This window comes from Cephus cinctus, unplaced genomic scaffold (genome assembly GCF_000341935.2).
Source record: "Cephus cinctus unplaced genomic scaffold, Ccin1 Ccin1_scaffold0132, whole genome shotgun sequence".
In the NCBI taxonomy this organism is placed as follows: Eukaryota; Metazoa; Arthropoda; class Insecta; order Hymenoptera; family Cephidae; genus Cephus; species Cephus cinctus.
The window spans coordinates 328,210-347,731 of NW_014332865.1; the positions used below are offsets into that span (position 1 = coordinate 328,210).

Here is a 19,522-nt window from a genome sequence, read left to right on the forward strand (position 1 = left end):
CTAGTGTTACTACTGGCGCTTCGACCCTCGTACGCGGTGCAGTGCTGGTGGTGTAATAACGAGCCGTGCACCGGGGTGACACCGCACACTCACGATACCACTGTCGCGCTCCCGGGGCCAGGACGGCCGAACTCCAGGCGGCTCTTCTTCGAAGACTTCTCTTACGCACCGCCACCTCGTGATTCTTGCGAGTTACGCTAGAACATCGAAAAATGGCAGGCAACGTCCCGGTTCTCCTCATCACGGCGAACGTCGGCAGTATTTTCGAGGAGGTACAAATATTTCATTACCTTACTCCCAATTCATTTAGTAGCGGGATCCTTTTTATTTTTCAATTGTATATATTTCAATAAATGACAGGCTATTTAAACGCCTCATTGCATCCTTGAGATCAGAAGAATCATTGCAACATTCTCACAGTTTCAATGAAAATCCCCGTTTAATTTTTTGCTTTCTCTGCGAAATGAAATGACAACTTTTTATTTTTTTTCCCTCATTGATTCAATATTGATTGACTTCATTTGTTTCGTCAAGATTTTTGACGCGTCATGACAGAATCCCATTACAATAAGATGTATGGCAAAACAGAAAACATTTTTGTCGATATTCAGCAGCTAAGCGGTCCGTTACGTTTTAGTTATTGGAGAATTTTTCTACCTTGCACCTTGAATGAAAATACACTTGCAGCCATTGACTCCTTGCACGTAGTATTCATCTTCATAAAATCCAACGTAGTGACGAGGCTGTTGCCCTAATTAAAAGATGCCTCTTGCAAACTAATAAATTTGTAACTATGCTGGGAATTGAGAATTTGTCAGGAGATGTATACCGAAGGAATAAGAAATAATCGTTTGATTTTTTTGACACTGCTGATCGCGCTTAGAAATAGCTAATGATTTATTATAAATAGTAATTATTAAACGCCATAAGCGCCGATGCGTTTATACAATATTAGTTGCAGCTCCGTCTGAGGACAGGGCGTGCGTGCATAGTTGTTGCTGGAATTGGAAAAGTGGAGCGCAAATTAATGGCACTAATTCGTTTCTTTTTGCAGCCTAGTGTCATGCTGAAAATATGGACAGAGGAGTTTTTATCAGTGAGTATCAGTCCCTCCGTACATATATTGCACAACATGAGCGTATATGTCCCAGATTCACGTGGCGTTCTCTCTTTTTTATCACCTTCTTTTTCAGACAATATCACGACTGGATCCAAAATTTATAGCGCTTCACTGCCAGGAAGTCGGCGGAAAGAATTATGAGCAAAGTATGAGGCACGTCGAATATTTTGTTAGGTAAGCCTTCCTCATACATCTATTCAGCGTTTTTCATTTATATAATCGGTTTATCATAGATCTATATTAATAAAATATTTAAAAATGATACCATCCGTATGCGACGTTAGAAAATGAGATCGCGCTAAATCTGTATATACTTAACAACTGCGAATTGATCCATTGATCCTAATTGTCAATTTTTTAATAACTGGACTGAATTAAATTCTCATCTTTCATTTTGCAGCTCACTGAGCACCGACAATAATGATCTTGATCATTTTTCTTGTAAAATGTAGACTGTGCAATTTTATACGTGACTGATATTTTTATTTGTCAAGCTTCTTCTAGGGTTTCTGCTAATGGCCTTACTTGTCTACGCCCTAACTCAATTTGACACTAAGGAAACTGTCACGATTTTGGAAACCAATGAGAAACCGACAATATTCGCATTTTATCTTCTTCCCGAGTCTATGAGTCTCTTATCAATACAAAGGATATACAATACGTTGCGCTCGCTGGATGCAGCTAATATTACGTTATTCTCGTAATCAATGCTTACTATAGACTTTGATGCAATTAAACTCAATCTTACATCGCAATTGGTGAATATCCTGGCTGACACGGTTGTGCTTATTTTAAAACATTGAGGTGCATTTCCTGATTGAATCGTCAGGAACACACGTGCACATACTCTCGCTCTAACATTCCAAGGTGGATAATGAGTTCTCCGTTTCGCATTTCCTTGCTTAATAAATTTCAATTTTTGAGACATTGATGATTGAAGGAAATCATGGGGTTACGTCACGGCAACCAAGAATCCACAGCGCAGTCGAGGCAGTTAGCTCTTGGTCCTTGAAAAGCTCTTGCCATTAATACACAAATAATTTACGGTATCTTGATTAAACAATTCAGATACCAAGTCGCAAACGAATCCCAAGTGTTGACATGTATGAAATTTTTTTTTTTTATTCACACACGGAATATTGAAATTTATAGAAAGTCTCTCTCTATTTGTTAGCATTAAATTAATGCATATAACGATCCTTCGAAATTATGAAATCTGAAGAAAGTTGAGATGTTGCAAAGAGTTGCTTATCAATTTCGATAAAAGCCTTGAAGCAATATCTATGCGTCAGTTGTATTTAACTTATTACTACTTACGTTGAAAATCGAAGAACTGCTTCGCTCGATTCTCTTGGTATCTCTTCATTGAATAGCGTCCTGTAAATATAGTCACGATAAAGGTGGCAAACTCACTTCATACAGTGTCGCATGCAGGAATTAACGCACAAGTGGCAGAAAGGGGTAAAAATAGATAATAACGTGTTTCTTTATGGTCGACTACTCCGCTTCAAAGGGTTCGATATGCGATGCGAATGCATGCAAGGGAAAAAAGGTAAAAGGTTGTAAACAAAATAATTTATAACGAAAGGGATCAGCGAGATTAACGATTTCAGCGCATAAGTAGGCTAAACACTTTGCTCATCCATCCTTCGATCAGCTATGCATTGCTTCGTTTTTTCTTTTGTTTTTTTTTTGTTTTCCCTATCAGATTACTAATGTCTTCAGAAGAATTAAGGCTGTTCGACAAAGTCAGAGTCTTCCTAGATGAGGATTATTCATCAGCGGAGCACTTCACGGTAAGACATTCAAGCGTAACTCTTTCATTCTCTCTCCGTTTTCATTGACGAATTGTATGACAATTCACGATTTTTAATGAGACATTTTCGAGAGCCATATTATTGACGAGAATATTATTGTCATTGCAGGCACTTGGAAATTTTTATTTTGTACATGAATCTTTAAAAGACGTATTACTGTGGGATTTCAAAGGTACGTGTCATCTGAACACTAATGAGGAGTATAGTTCTTTTTTTTCTTGTTTGACAAAATTCCACTGGTTATTTCAGAATGTTCTTTCGTACCAGCCAATGGAAAGGAAGTGCACTCGGGCAACATAGAGGCAGTCACGACCAAGGAGAAGGCGAAATTCCCACAGGAATTCTTTCCAGAATGTAAATGGTCCAGGAAAGGATTTCTACGCACGCGATGGAACATTAGCGGAACTGTCGTTGATCTCATAAATATTCACTTGTTTCACGACGCTAGTAACTTCGTTGCAATGGAGACAGTAAGTAGAACCAAAGTTTTCACAATTCTTTTTCGATTAATACAATATAAGATTATTAATGTCATGTTGCAGTTTCCTTCAGTGTATAGTAAAACGCGTAGGAGAGCACTGGAGCACACGTTGGACAGGTTTCACAGTGACCAGTATCCAAATGCACCGTACTTCTTATTTGGAGACTTTAATTTCAGGACTGACACTGCCAGTGTGATAAAGGTAAGAGGAACAGCTCGATCATAGTTAACCGTGGGAGAAAAGCTTAGCTTTTGTCAACGTTACGGCATCATTGTAATATGCAGAAACTAACGGAAGATACTGAGGAGAGCAAACTGCCGAGTAAAGGCAACATTTCCAGACTGCAGTTTCGCAACAAGGAAGATGATCTGATTCTCACGTTGGGAAAAAAGGAATTCTCGCACTTCGAGCACCAGCATGTCTTTATTGAGAATAGCGGTCAATGGGTAAGTACGCGCCTACCTTTTGCTTCGAATACGATGTGATCGCGACAATAATAATGATGATACGTAGAATTTAAGAATATCCTATAGCTACGATCGTGTTTCGATAAAGATATTCACGTCAAAACTATAAATGTCTGTACAGTTACGCGAGTATGACAGAGAATTAGAAGACTTTGACGGCAGGTTGTTCGAGTTTCCAATAAAATTCGTGCCAAGTTATCCCTTTGAAGAAGACATCAAGGGGGGTACTAATTACATGAAGACTCGAGTACCAGCATGGTGTGACAGGGTATTGTTGAGTCCAACAGCAAAGACACTAGTCCAAGATGTAAGTGAGGCTGCACCTGATTGGCCTCGTTGACGCGACTCGTCTGCCAGTGAGATGGTCAACTAACGAAGCGCCTTGTTTCTTTTCTATGTTAACAGATATCCACATCAAACGCGGTGGAGTACGGCATAATTGGTCCTGCGACGTGCATGGGCGATCACAAGGTAAGACTCTCTTTCTCTCAGTCTTCTACCAGTCTTCTGGTACTAGTCTCTTTTTTACTTAATACTGGGTACATATACTTACGCTTCCTGATTCTCGTGCTGATGATGATTCATTCTTTTAATGATTATGGTGCAGCCTGTTTTTCTGGAGTTTCGAATGAATCTCTAAACACTAAGGTACCTATCTATAAACTTCTCTGTCTGTTCTCGTCTTGATTTTCTCCCTCCAAAAACCCCTAATTTCGGTATCTCAAGTATATAGATTGATCGGGGCTTGCTCGGTGCAGTGTTGTCCCCAGTCTTACTATATTTTTCCCCTACTCATTTTTTCGTCCGCGCTAGCTTTATTTTTCTTGACTTGGCGCAACGAGTATTTGGGTCCACCTGTTGCGTACCTTGCGCCGGGCTGCTTCCTCGATGTCTTTCTTTTTCTCTCTGACTTAACTCAATTTTCATGTTTCCCCTTTAGTTTGTACAAAGTGATCCTACCCGATTTTTGCAATACCATAATAACGAACGCATTAGAATTCAGTGACTTCACCTTACCTATTACTACACTGTCACCATAGGCACACAGTGTGTATACAATTCCCCGCGAAGTTTTCCAAGGCAAAAGTCGCCTGAGCCACGGACAGAAGACATTGAAACCCTATTCGGCACGAATTACCAGTAACCCAATGTTTCCACGATACCTTCTTCTGATTATCGTCCTCTGCACCTATTCGCCTTCGAAGCAACATTATACAGAATACAAAGTACCCCTTTGTCCATTGCTAGCAGTCGATAGGAGAACACTGTGTCGCAGAGACATTGAAGAATGCCTCAAAGAATATCCTAGGAGACTGGACGAGGGCATAAAAATATCTTGAGAGTGCGTGAAGAGTCCCTGTCCAGTGTTGTCCTCCTAGGATATTCTACTTGAGCACAACGCAACATCATTATATGACGGTCGTCCGTTTGTTTTACCGTTTCCAGCCCGTCTTCCTGAGGGCTGTGCTCGCCTCGGACGCAGGTATGAGAAACTGCTGCCGCTTGCCAAACGCACCCGAGTTTTGCTTTCGAGTGCCCGACAATTACCTCGAGTTGTTGTCCATGTTGCCTGATTATCGTAGTTGCGCTGGCGTTCGCGCACTGTCTGTCGACCGTTCGTCTAATCTTTTGCACGCAGTACCCATTAAGCATGACCCTTACACTCCGGATAGCATGGATAGTCCGAGTCCCAATGCGATAATAGTTTCCGGTGAGGTTCCCGACGTAGATTTAGACAATTTAGATAGCCATGGCGACGCCAGGTCGATCCTTCGGATCGCAGCGGCGAGCAGCAATACAAAGCGAATCGACAGAGCGGTCTCGCCGGCTCTGCTAAAGTCCAAACTGGAACTCATCGCACGCTCTAAGAACCGGAACTCTGTGGATTACGAATTCGAGAGCATGGATATCAAAAGAAGTCCCAGCGAGTGTCATCTTCATACTTGGCCGGATAAGGAGGAGCAACAGAGAGGCCTGAGGAAGAATAGGAGTAACAGCGACGTATCCTGGCAGAGGTCGCACCTCCTGACTCAAGCGTGGATTCAAGGTGGAGGAAAGCAAGGATATCACTCGTTTACCCATTTCGGCCAGAGATCATCCCGCTCGAGTCCCGTCGAAGGTAACGAAGGGACCGAGGGTCTACCGTCCGATCTGATAATACCACGCATAGCCATTATCAATGCAAGTAATTTCGAGTCGAACGAGAGTTCTGTGCATTTGCACGACGACAGGCACAGCACCTACTCGGATAACCGACTGAGCACTTACTCTGATCATCGAACAAAGACCATAAGCGGAGACGGTTCCTCTCTCGAGAAGTCTGACGAAATTTGCAATAAAATTGACGAAGAGAGCGAGAAACTCAGCACAAATACCGACGACAAGGCAGAGAGTATCGAGGCGGATTTAACGAAGGATTCGCACGAAGAGGAATTAATATCGAAGAGCATAATGGAGGAGGTAAGGGTCCAGGAGAAAAGAATCCAGTCGATAGACACACGGTTCACTCAAAGTTTCCGTACGAAGCAAAGTCTTCCCGAGGATGTCGGGAATGAAAATGCATCCAAGGATACCGCGGTGGAAACGAGGGAGTATCGTGTGGAGAATTCTGGCACTAAACATATTATTCTGGATCTGCCCGATGGAGTTCCGGAGGATAATGAGACTGTCCAAAAATTGCTTAACAGCGAAGATTCGAATGAAAAGGATCATCGTGTAGGTGCGAAAGAAGGAGAAATCTTAGCGAAGAACTCGACTGACGAAGATCACGCAGAGGCCAATGATATACCAAAAAGTTATCAAACGAACGCTTGCAAGAGCGCCCTGATAAAGGAGAGTCCGAAGAGCTGTACTCGCAAAGCAACGGCCAACGAGATAGAAGTCCTGAGATCCGACAGCAGGCAGGAAATGCTCGCTTCGAAGGCTACAACGAGAAGCAACTCCATTCAGAGTCAAGACGCCAGCGAGAATCCTGGGAACGCGAAGCTGAAGCTAAAGGCTTACGAAGTAACAGAGAGTTACAAGAAGGGCATTGCCAAGAACAAAGGCAGATGCCAGAAGTGTTGCTGCATCGTCTCATGATTTACCTATTGACGTATCATTTATGTCGTTACGTCGATTATCTCGAATCTCTATTATTGCCGATTCTTTTGAATAATGGAACCTACCCAGGAGAATTTGAAATCCTTGTATTTGATTTCCCATAACGGAATCGTAATCGGCACGTAACGTCGAGGACGTCTCCGCTTCGAGGCCGTTAAGAAAGTTTAGTATTATCCAATTGACTTTTTGCGCTTGCGACACGATATGCCCACGGTAATGAATTAATTGCCTTTGGTACGCGTGCGCATGATACACCAATCAAAAACATATTATACGTATTCTGTAGCGGAATTAACGAACGAGCGATTGACGTGCTGCTTGCATGGCGTATTTTAACGCGAATGATTCCTATAGAGAGGAACTATGTTACACGTTATTTCGTTACCTTATCTTTAATTGCGTCACTTAGAGCTTATTATTGTATTGTAGAATTGTAGAATTGTAGAATTGTAGAATTGTAGAATTGTAGAATCTATCGCAACGGCGTTGGTGACGTTTACGTTCGGTCGCAGCTCAAGAACTTGCGCTATTCTCTTACTGGCTGATCTGGCTGATTAGCCTGATTAGCCTGATCTGCCTGACGTAGCTGCGTGCCTTTTGTGCCTCCTGCCTAATCACATAGGCGGCGACGATGCCCGCGCCGCAGAGTCCACGTACTTATCAAGTCCATTCGTTGCACCGCAACATTCTTCTTTTCGTCTCTATGACTTCTGCGACTGACCGGAAACGCCACTGATGTCGTACGTACGTTATGCCAGGATAGTTTATCGCCTGGTACTTCAACTCAACTGCCAAAGTTAGATTATCGTATTAGACAGAATGATGTTATTAATTTATATACCGCGTCACAATCATCCATGTTAAAGTTAAGTTTGCCATTTAAAAATGTATGTCGGTTTAGACTCTACCGAGCGGATTCAACGTCTCCAGAGTTTCCGGTATCCCGAACACGACGCCAAATTTCTCATTAGGTTCGCCCTTCAAGGACGAACTGTTTCATCTATTGCAAGACTATAGCTACCGTTCGGCATTTGCGTTGCGCTCATTTTGGGCTTATGCAATTTGAAATACATTTGGTCAATTGATCGAGCCAATCTCTAATCTTGTTTCCACAGGCGCAAATTGCAAACTCTTGAACGGTCCCTGCAAAATATGCTTTACCTGAATGTCATGCATTTTCCATATTATGTACAAACAAATACGTATAGAGACGGTTAATTTAGTAACGATGCTCATTAATACGTTTTCGCTAGAAAAAAAAAAAAAAATATGGAAATTCGCCAACGCTGACGAATCTCTTCTCCCCGTATACGCAGGATCGACGAGCTTAAAAAGAAGATTTTCATAAATTTTAAGAAAAAACCATGGTGTTGCACGTCCCTCGGTATTTTTACTCAACATCCTACCTCCTCATTTCATTTGTCTTCTTCGTTACGCAACGAAAAGTTGACGTGAAATAATTGGAGGATTTGGATTTATCATTGCAGCGAGAATACGCGTGAAAACTATTGACCAGGCGTCGTTCGTCGCATTAGAAATTGCCATATTAGGTTTTAGTAACACAATGATTTTGCCGAAGCTCTAAAATCCAGGGTTTTCGGTGTACGTGTTGTCTCTATATTAGTCATATTACGACTAGAAATTAACTTACGTCGAACATTAAAGATATGATCAGTGAAGCACCTGTACATAATCTCTTATCGGTTACATTATACGTATATATATCTTTGCATATATACACATACATATTTTTGTAAATATAAACGAATATTTTTTTTCTAGATACCGAGACTGCTTCTTTATTTGCAATCCTTTTTTCTTTTTTTTTCGGGAATTTTCTATACACGTGCTGTTTGCAAAGTACGCAAAAACGATTAGAGTATTTTTTTTAGGTTCACGTTTTCAGTTTTCTACCACGTTACTGTCTTATCCCACATGGATTTCTCAACCTACTAACAAAGCACTATTTACGGTTTGTATAGATTGTCGCCATTGTTACTGCTAATGGATGTCGTTTTACATTTTTCTCGCATTTTTGACCGAGGTAATTATTCAGTTTTGCTTAATACCACTACTGCTACTACTGTTACTGTGACTTTTCGTTTTCCTTCGTATTTTCGATTTTACTTCCACAATTCCCTGCACGTTACTTTTCAGTGTAATCTGCTATTCACACACATGCACACAAACATAATATATAGCGCTATCGCAGTAACGACAGATCCAGGTAAATATTAATGATAGCGAGCAAATATTTTCCTCTGAAAAATCAAGAATCTGTCAATACTGTGATCTGTCATTGCGTCGAGAGTATATGTCGTAAACTAATTTGGCCTTTAACCGTTAATAAAGAAAAATGAATGAATTGTTGACTGGTTCAGACACGAAGGAGATGAATCACGTGGAGGAGACGTTGAGGAGGAATTCGACGAATCTGGTGAGTCCGCAGGATGTCTACAATAACGGTACAGCCACGATAACGCGTTACATCCATATAAAACACGCCGACTCGCCGGTCAAGATCTTCCGTGAGACGACGGTTTGATATTTAATGGACATTTCACTAATTCTCTTAACGGTCTTAGGACGTACAATTTCAATCTCACCATACGCCAATGGAAATCTTTCAATATTCTAAATGTCTGGGTGTTCCTATGCTCTGTGCACTTCCGAAGGATCCCACTCTACGAGTCAGATCTTTTTCAAAGAAATATCCACAGAATCTGGACTACGTGTTCCCAGGCCGAGGTTCATCCTTGGCCTATGAGATGTTCTTATGGTCCAGAGAATCATTGCTACCATCGCTAATGGATTCCTTTATTCGCAGCGTTTAAATTGCTAATCGTAAAAAGGAATTATACAAAATCCGAGTACAACTCGGAAGACCTTTCAATCCGTTCCATCGAGCCTGAAAGTCTAACGATAAGACAAAACCTTCCAGAATTGTTCTGTCCGATCGGACTGGAACAACGGTCTCTTGGGACCATTTCAGTTGAGGATTAACATTATTGATACCACGTGGTATATGGAGAGCTATTCGCTTTAAATTCGCCAGTCGGTTTTGACAGCTGTCATATGCGATGCTTTTGCTTAAGCACCATTCGCCAATCGTTCCATAGCCAACAGGGAGACCATTCTTTATTTTCAATGTTTATTGAACCTCGACATACGTCTATGTACTTGGTATTTACACAATTTTTTACTGGGCATCGGCAATTAAATTTGGCAAATGTTGATTAGGTAAACAAAGTGATTACATGAGAATTTTATCAAATTTGAACCGAATAGTCCTGCAAAAATTTTTCTTTACTTGTGAAGTATATGTCAATGATTATGAACCATTCCCTGAGAATTAGTCGTTATATTAAGTTTTAACGTAATGTATACATTAGCATAAATATTATACTATTGTGTGACACGAGGATGAGGATTATGATACTATGTCCAATGGAGGGGGGGGCGGGGGGGAGAGTGTTCTAATCAACCAAAATGTGCTATTGCATCTTACAATTTAGCAATGAAATTTTATTTGCTAGATTTTTAAAGGTTATTATTGTGAAGCTAATATCGAAATTTTCGAAATATTTAAAATAACTATAAGATCCAGATATATAATGTTCTGCGGACGACTGTGGCGTGTATCGAGAAGAGGAAATCGTTTTGTCGTATTATACATATTGGCAAATGAGTGTTGTACTTTTATAAACATAAATGTACTTATATTTTGTACTGCTGCTATACTGCTGGTACCTTACATCAAGACGATACGTTGAATTTCAGCAAATTATTATGGTTAACAGCATGTTCTATTACGGGAAATAGTTTGTAATGGAGCTGCTAGGCCCTTACGGGGTAAACTTGATTTTTAAAGTAATTTTTATCAGTCTTTAAGCCGGGCGTAAAATAGATTGTGATGTACCTACTACGTGTACTAGTCATTAGATACAAAAATTAAGTTATTATCCCACAGTCGATATTATCAAGACATTAATGTATGTATATTCCGGCAGCGAATATTCGTTCGCCCTTGAATTTAAATGAAGAAAAATAAAGATATCTTTAAAGCGCATCCTGTATACTCGTCAAAGTGGATGAATTCGTGAAATCTGCCCTTAAGTTTTACTATTTTCTAGGACTACTCAAGTCGCTATAATCATTCTTTTTGTTGTTTAACAAAAACCGGCGACCCCTTTTTCGATTTTTCGAAAACAATCGCTATAACTGTCAAACTACCTCAATGGAACTCTAGGCCCATCAACCATTCAAAATTCTCGTAAGTATCTCGTAATCCTTGAAGAAATAAAAAGACTCGTATCTCTTGATCGTAATGAACTTTAATTTCAGAGTACCGAATCATGAAGTCATCAGCTGCTTGAGCACACTACAACCAAATACAGAAATACATCTCGTGGGTCAGAAAATCCTTCCGCCCGCGAGGTAGATCAACCGCAACAGTAAATCCTCCGACTCTGACAGAATGGCAGGTAGAGCTGGCAGGGCAGGTCCGTCAGTCACCAGAACACAGCTGATGCGACAGGCTAAATCGTCGGCCGTTGTCAGAGACACGATACAGCAGAATGTGGCACAACAGCCCGGTGCAGGATGTCCATCAAAAAAGCCGCGAGTACCGAAATTATCAAGAAAAGTTGCAGCACCACCATCGCCAAAGAAAATAGATTTTAGAAAACCAGGCCTGACTAAGGCTATGCTGGCACGAATGCAGCACGCAAAGAAATTTCAAAGCGAATTAGATAAAAGATGCGACGACACAGTCGCTCGGCAGAAAACTAAGCGAAAAGCTGCTCCGCTCGGCGGGGATGCACGATTTGGCAAGGAGAGACCGGCTAGAAAGAAATCCCCATGTCCGCCACGAGCGCGGGAACAACCTCAATGGGAAGCACCGCCTTCTCAACGGGAAATGTCCCCGAGGAGCAAGGCGATGCAGAAAATGATGATGGGTCAGAAGGCTACCGCTAAGAGTCCAGGAGCCCAGGGTGTTCCAGCCAAGACTTGTCAATTAGCCAAACGTATGAATGCCGATGTGGTTCAGGCTGACCCGGTCGGCGATGGTCCCGTCGATAGCATAGTCATACCTGCTGGTACCATAAATGAGAATTGTACTACGATTGTCAGTATTAATCAGGGTAGGGGCGGTGGTGCATCCGCTGGTGCATCCGCTGCTCATCGCTCCATGCAGATGATCAACCAGAGTCTGGACGAGCAGGACGCCGTGGAGGCCGCTGCTGTACAGGAGAAATTGAGCGAAATGCATCAAGCCAGGCGAGATCTGGTGATGGCTGTTGCCAACATCGGCAGCAATACTGCGCAGATGGCAGAGCAGGCATCTATGGCCAGATCGATGCCTCAAGAGGAAAGAGTCATTTACAAACTTCCGGATATCGATCACGAGTATTTACGGCCAAAGTATGGCAAAGACGATAATCCGGCGATTATAGCAGCCAGAGAACATAGGCTCAGAATGGAAGCCGAAATGAAGCAGAGGGAAGTACAGCAACAAATGGAGAGAGATTTCGCCACAGTAGAAAACCAGCTTCTTCCGGACGACAATGAGTTTGAGCTTCCTGCGGCGCCAGAGTATCTATACGACAGCGACCCATCTTGTGAGGAGGATGAAGAACCCGATCCCGTCGTGGTGCCTACGTGTCCACCTAGAAGGAACACTTGTTTGCCAAATCCTGTGCACCGATACTCCCGTCCGGGGGAGGGGATTGGAATTGATGAGCTCGAAAGATTTTTCGATCTGGAAAACTATCCGCCAAGTATCAAAAGTAATGCGTATGCTGGTCCTCCTCCTGGACGGGAAGGTTTGCATCCGGATCTTTGGGAACTCGATGATCCCTGGGTCTGTCAGCCAGATGTACCGGATCTCATTGAATTTGATCTCATGAGCTTCAGTAAATAATTAACCGTTTTCGATCGTTCACTTTTACGCCTATTTCACGAAAAAACCCGTCACATCCTGTCCTTCACTTTTTTACACTTTTTTTTTTCATAAAATCTTACCGTATTATATACACATATACCATATATCTGAATTTTATAGCACCATGTTCGTATCTCGTATAATGACTATAAATATCGTAACGGAAACAGTTTCCTTTTATCCTTCGCTACGTCCAAATTAATATTTCTATAATAAATAATTTGCCCGAACCCGTGCACAAAATAACTTTATTGGAAAAAAAAAAGGATAACCATGGCAATTTATTTATTTTTTGACATGTAATATTTACCGGAAAAAAAATCTTTACGATCTTAAACTCCGAAATCATGAACTCGTTTGAATGATATAATTTTTTTTTCCTAATTTTTGGTTTTGGTTTTATAATAAATCGCTAAGATTACGTGCGCACATTGCTACCGGGATTGTAATCTCCTTTTGACACGATTGCCTCAACTTCTGCTCGATGTTACCAATTCTTGCGTATTGGTCGCCTTCAACTTTGGGACGATGCTTCATATTCATTTCTACCTGCTCGTTCAACTTGTCTCGTGCAGTAGACAAATTTTTCACCATAGATGACAATCTTTCTTTAACGACCTTTCCTCCCCCGTGAAAAGAATGACATGTATACAATTAACAAAATACATGACACGGGCACGATGGAAAATTAATAAATTTTTATATTCATCTCTTACTTGTACTCGTCTTGCAGACACCACTGGTGTATGGCTGGGAATGAAGGGTGGTTTCACGAGCCACCAAACCTGATAACATTATTCACTGATTTTCCTTCTTCTAGTTCGTTAAAAATAATTAAGTGTCATCATATAATTAACGGACTCGTTCCATTAAGCAATCTTCGTCATCGCAAGCTTCGAGATCAGCTTCATTGCCGTCGACAAAAACCATATCCGTGATATCTTCATCATTCTCATTCTCTAAAGGACTCGGTTCATCCTCGTAACTTCGGAACGTATTAGGCCCATTCGCAAAGTGCCTAAAATTGTCATGATCTTTCCTGGTCCTGTCATCACCAAGAGATTTCTGTACGGTCAAAAAATTACCAGAGTCTTCGTCGTCATTAAATTCTGTATGGAAATTCAATGTCGTTGCACGATGATCAATCAGGTTGGAAAGAACAAACGAGAAAAAAGGTGATAAATACTTTGATAAACGTCTTCCTCTTCCTCGGGATAATAAGCGATGGTTCGTTGCTGATCAAAACCGCTACTCGTTATTTTTGCAAACTCTAGAGCATTATTGGCTTCTGATTCATACTCAGCGTTGCAACAACATGACATGATGATTTTGAGAAATTGACACTCAGCCTGAAAAAATATGAGACGTTTTTATGGGTAATAATATCGAATCGAGAAATTATAAAAATAACAGAAAAGCATCTTGGAACATTTGAACCATAGTTATTCTATTACCCAGGATTACATAAATTCAGTTCAAATAATGATGTCCTAAGGGTGCTGTCTCATGTATAGAAGACAGAACAGGAACGACGGAATCGGAAAGTAGTTTGGTGGGGGTTGACCAATCGTCTTTGTTCGGAAAATGTCAAACGATGCACGGGTTCCCCATGTAGAAGAAAAAACGGAAATTCGTAAAGTATAAAAATCAATTTTCGTTCATTAAAATCAATAATAAGGACACAATATTGTGTATAGATTGAAATACAAAGATTTGGAATTCATAACATTTATCGAAGTTTTAAGGTCAGAATGTCTGTCCGTTTTCTGAAATATATGGTACATGGGGTACCCGGGTGTCGTTTGACATTTTCGGAACGAAGATGATTGGTCAACCCCCACCAAATAATTTTTCCAATTTCGTCATTCCTGTTCTGTCTTCTGTACATGGCACATCGACTACATCGACATACCTATAAGTGTGGGCCCATACAGGTAAGTATAATACACAGATGAGTAGGGAGATGCTTAACGCTACGGCTTTAGGCGCAGAGACGAATAGGGGAGTGCCCAACGCTATCGTTTTAGCTAAATCGTTTGTGCTAAATCGTAGCGGCGAGTGTAGAAGTAGCATTTTTTTTTATCATCGCCTCGTAAACGTGAACACGAACGTATAGCTTGGCGGGCAGAGGTTCTCCGCTACTCATCGCTGGTCCCAAAGCAACCTTTAGAATTTCCTCTCTGCCGCCACCAAACGTTTCTACTCAATTTTCGAATCTCCTATTCTTTCCTATGTCATGTATATTATATTGCATTGATATATTTAATATATCTCTAATGATATTGTTATTGCTAATATTTCGCAAAACATATGTATGTACATCTGTACTTTATACTGTAGCATTATTGTTTTTGTCAAATAAATTAACTTAAAACATTTATACACTTTTCGAATCTCCTATTCCTTCCTATATCTCCATCACTCTCCTCCTAGTATGTCCTTAAAAACAAAGTTTTCAAAATGTCCTTTGGAAAAGGAAAAGTTCAAAGTTGTAGCGCATGTAACATATCACACGTATATTATATTGTAGTGATATATGTATTATATTTCTAATTGTACTGTTATTGTTAATCTTTCGCAAGCCATATACTGTATACGTATACTGTATCATTATTCCATTTGTTGAATAAATTATCTTGTAACACTTATACACGTTGATATTCTTTTGCCCTATCCGAATATCCCAGAGTACGAATGAGTTCTGTCTCTCTCTTACTCTCCTCCATCCTAACTGCATCCTTCACCTACTCCTAATATAGTTTGAAATTCAATTCTCGAAATTGCACCTCTGAGAGGCTGTATCTCGAAAACGGCTTGGTTTAGGGCTTTTTCCTTGAAATTTTGAAAGATCTCTTAATGCAGAAAGTCAGAATACTTCATAGAAGAGGCTAGTACAGGTTAGATTGCGATAGGGCAACTTTAAAAAAATTGCTTTACTTTTTGGTACTCGCACACTTTTTTTTGAATTTTGAAAATACTCGAAATTGCACCTTTGGGAGGCTGTATCTCGAAAACGGCTTGGTTTAGGGCTTTTTCCTTGAAATTTTGAAAGATCTCTTAATGCAGAAAGTCAGAATACTTCATAGAAGAGGCTAGTACAGGTTAGATTGCGATAGGGCAACTTTAAAAAAATTGCTTTACTTTTTGGTACTCGCACACTTTTTTTTGAATTTTGAAATTATCAAGCATTCATAGTAAAGGATTTCCATTAGTTCGAATTTTCGCCGCTAAGAGGGCAGCACCCCCTGGGCATGATATGTGGCGCCATCTCTGAGAGAACGAGTGAACTTTCTCCGATAAAATAATTCCGAATTCAATTTAAAAATCCCATCGTCGAAATTTCAATGAGTAAATCTTATTAAAGAATTCGCATTAGTTCGAATTTTCGCCGATAAGAGGGCAGCACCTCCTGGGCATGATATGTGGCGCCATCTCTGAGAGAACGAGTGAACTTTCTCGAATAAAATAATTCCGAAAGTAATTCGAAACTCAGCTGTATCAGGCTGGTACAGATGAAACTGCGATAGGGCACTTTCAAAAAATCCCTTTACTTTTTGCAACTTGCAGATCGAGTGAAAGTAATGGCAGAGAAACTGCAGCATAGCCGAAAAGGGGTGTAAAGCGTAAGGTTGGAGGAGAAGGAGAAGGATGCTGTTAGGACGGAGGAGTGTAAGAAAGAGACAGAACTCATTCGTACTCTGGGATATTCGCATACGGTAAAAGAATATCAACGTGTATAAGTGTTTAAAGATAATTTATTCAACATATGCAATAATGATACAGTATACAAAGTACAGATGTACATACATCGTATATGGCTTGCGAAATTTTAACAATAACAGTACCATTAAAGATGTATTACATATATCACTGCAATATAATATACGTGTGGTATGTTACATGTGCTACCACTTTGGACTTTTCTTTTTTGAAAAGACATTTTAAGAACTTAATTTTTAAGGATATATTAGGAGGAGAGTGGTGGAGATATAAGAAGGAATAGGAGATTCGAAAGATGTATGTGTTACATGATAATTTATTGGGCAAATACAATAATGATACAGTATACGTATACAGTATATGGCATGCGAAAGATTAACAATAACAGTACCATTAGAAATATAATACATATATCACTACAATATAATATACGTGTATTATGTTACATGCGTTATCACTTTGGACTTTTCTTTTTCCAAATTACATTTTAAAAACTTAGTTTTTAAGAATATACTAGGAAGACATAGGAAGAATAAGGAGATTCGAAAATAGAATATAAATGTTTGGTGGCAGCAGCCAAGGGTGATGTTGTTGAAGGGGAAAAGAGGAACATTGTTAAAAAGAAAGAGTGAAGAAGAGAGATGTTTATGACTGAGGGAACAAGTGAATAAAAGATAAGGAAATAAGGAATTAAAGAAGAAATAAATATAGAAGAAGAAGAAAGTTGGAAATGGATATAGAAATAAAGAAGTGAGAATAAGATAATAAGAAATAAATGATAAAAGTGAAAATAAGAAAGAAATGAATATAGAAATGAAGTGAAGAAGTAGAAAAGTAAGGAATAGAATTATGAAAGTTGAGAAGAAATAAGGAAAGAGATAAATAAGAAAGTAAAGAATGAAATATAAAGAAATAAGGAAGTAAAGAAGAAATAACTATTGAAATAGAAGAAGGTTGGAAATGAATATGAGGGGTATTTCCAAGAGACCAGTATAGGAGACCGGCTCGAGGAAGAATGAGCGCTCCGAGTCCGGGCCCTGCCTCGAGCGCCCCCCACCATCCGCCTGCTACGGCTCACCGAGTCCTGCGCGACGAATATGCGCGCACACAATTTTGGGCAACTTCCAGTATTTCTAAATATGCTTGGCCAGAATTTCCGATTTCTAAGTGTTAATATTTTACTTTATTTTTATTGATTTAATTAATTATTTTAATGTTCCAAGTACCTAATTTATTAATATTTCAATTTGAACGTAATTTATTTTCGATATTCTACAGTTTCAATTCAATTTTTATCTACTCCGTATATTCTGCGAGATTTTGATATATCCTCAATTTTATATTTTGAATAAATTTTGAAAGTAAATCAAGATCCATTAATATTTAGTAATATTCTGAAAGCTTTATACAATCTTTCGAATTTTCAATATTTCTGTGCAACTCATTTTTTTATTCTTTTTCCCTCTTCCTTCTTCTTCTTATTCCTTTTTGGCTTTATGCCCTTATAGACGGCCAAGTGCCCTCAAGTGACTCGTTCTTTTCTTCGTCTCATGGAATTTTATTAGAACCTTCCATTGTACAGTTGCACAACAATATTTTTCCAAGAAATAACTTCCAGTCTTCACCTCTGTAACTGTCTCGTATCATCTAATAGATAATCTGCGAGAGGCTTTACCTTACATAAGTAACGTTTTGCATAATATCACATTTACCATCCACGTTCGTGCCAGGATATTAGATTTCTCAGGATACAACATGCACTTCAGATAAACGTATAAGATTTTCTAACAGCAAGGAGGAATGATCTCCGCGATTGCTTCATCTACGTAAGTCTTGCCCTCTGTTCATTCAACAGACTATACCTACATGAAGGAACTCTGTAAATACGATTAGAATTTTAATGGCAAATTTGAACTAATTTTCATAATTAAGTAATAACGCTATCGAAAGGAAAACGTCAGTCTTTCAATAAAATCAAACGGATCAACAGAATCCAAAGAGTGAATGTCAGTATGCCGAACGTACCGACTAGGGCCCGCAGCGATGGAGGCTAATGGACGCCAATGGGTGCTTTCTGGTGTTTCTGGTTCGCTGCTGGAGTTCAGTGGAGTTTGAGGCCCCCGAGAGTTGCGCCAATGTAGACGTAGCATCCTGCTTCGGGGGGACAGTTGTTAAATGTCGAGATAAAACAACAACATTTTCTTCGCACTTTTCCAGTGCAAATTGCAATGTAATTACTGTATATAAATGTGTTGAGCGTACAGTCAAAATGACGGTTACGTGGAAAAAGCTAAAGGAACATCTGGGCGTAGGTGAGCAAATCATTTCGAGTCTTTATTTACTCTGTAAGTGTAGATAGATTCTCCCACATCCTGGGAGGTGCCCTGCGGGACCAGATAATTCAATTTTAATTGCCCAGAGCACGCGGGTACGCTTCCACTAATGTAGAAGCCCTATATTTTTATGGAAATCTAGTAATGTTTTGCCAAGGAGAACTAATTACTGCCTGACGTAGACTTTATCAACTATTTATTATTATGAACACGTTCAGGCAGGGGAATTTAATTGATGATAGTATTTAGGTCATCGTAAATTCCTTGCCCAATTGCTACCTTGTTCTTCGATACCTTTGTTGTACATGATCTCTCCAATTTGCAATGAACATTTGTAGTGACTCAGATTCTTGCAAATGATTCATTCCATCAATTCTCTTTGCATTTTTTTTTATGGACTGTCAAGTTATGTGGAGTTTTACTGCATAACCTAGGCGATTAAACAATATCGGAAGATCATTTATTCCGAAACAGGAATACAAAAATATTAATATTTTGAAATGCTTTAGTAGAGTTTATGCATGCCCCCCCCCCCCC

At 39.9% G+C, this 19,522-nt stretch overlaps 4 protein-coding genes across 10 annotated transcripts in view; 3 read left to right on the plus strand and 1 right to left on the minus strand.

Annotated features, from left to right (window-relative positions):
• Positions 1-89: 89 nt before the first annotated feature.
• On the plus strand, positions 90-8,771 carry LOC107263069. 2 transcript variants are annotated; one of them, XM_015729894.2, is made up of 11 exons: positions 90-272; positions 1,055-1,096; positions 1,194-1,294; positions 2,829-2,916; positions 3,046-3,109; positions 3,187-3,407; positions 3,480-3,620; positions 3,704-3,865; positions 4,008-4,193; positions 4,292-4,357; positions 5,333-8,771. In XM_015729894.2, exons 1-11 carry the CDS (start codon positions 213-215, stop codon positions 6,965-6,967), a joined length of 2,766 nt encoding a protein of 921 aa, XP_015585380.1. In that variant the 5' UTR covers positions 90-212; the 3' UTR covers positions 6,968-8,771. The 2 variants fall into 2 exon arrangements, with proteins under 2 accessions (XP_015585380.1, XP_024936249.1); XM_025080481.1 differs by lacking the exons at positions 90-272; positions 1,055-1,096 and having other exon boundaries at positions 1,615-2,916.
• A 195-nt stretch (positions 8,772-8,966) lies between these two features.
• Positions 8,967-12,920, plus strand: LOC107263076. Its single transcript, XM_015729902.2, has 2 exons — positions 8,967-11,261; positions 11,333-12,920. Exon 2 carries the CDS (start codon positions 11,466-11,468, stop codon positions 12,909-12,911), a length of 1,446 nt encoding a protein of 481 aa, XP_015585388.1. The 5' UTR covers positions 8,967-11,261; positions 11,333-11,465; the 3' UTR covers positions 12,912-12,920.
• Positions 12,921-13,284: 364 nt separating this feature from the next.
• On the minus strand, positions 13,285-14,285 carry LOC107263006. The gene is made up of 4 exons (XM_025080487.1): positions 14,119-14,285; positions 13,794-14,041; positions 13,649-13,717; positions 13,285-13,550 (listed from the first exon to the last, which is right to left on the minus strand). Exons 1-4 carry the CDS (start codon positions 14,252-14,254, stop codon positions 13,332-13,334), a joined length of 672 nt encoding a protein of 223 aa, XP_024936255.1. The 5' UTR covers positions 14,255-14,285; the 3' UTR covers positions 13,285-13,331.
• Positions 14,286-18,688: 4,403 nt separating this feature from the next.
• The window catches only part of LOC107263068 (dedicator of cytokinesis protein 1), a 13,084-nt gene continuing 12,250 nt past the window's right edge, over positions 18,689-19,522 (plus strand). For 3 of the 6 annotated variants that reach the window (XM_015729889.2, XM_015729892.2, XM_015729890.2), the window contains exon 1: positions 18,693-18,964. In XM_015729889.2, the coding sequence (XP_015585375.1) occupies positions 18,706-18,964 (259 nt within the window). In that variant the 5' untranslated portion in view covers positions 18,693-18,705. Of the gene's footprint in view, positions 18,965-19,522 lie in introns of all 6 variants that reach the window. The other 3 variants (XM_025080534.1, XM_015729893.2, XM_015729891.2) reach the window with 2 other exon arrangements.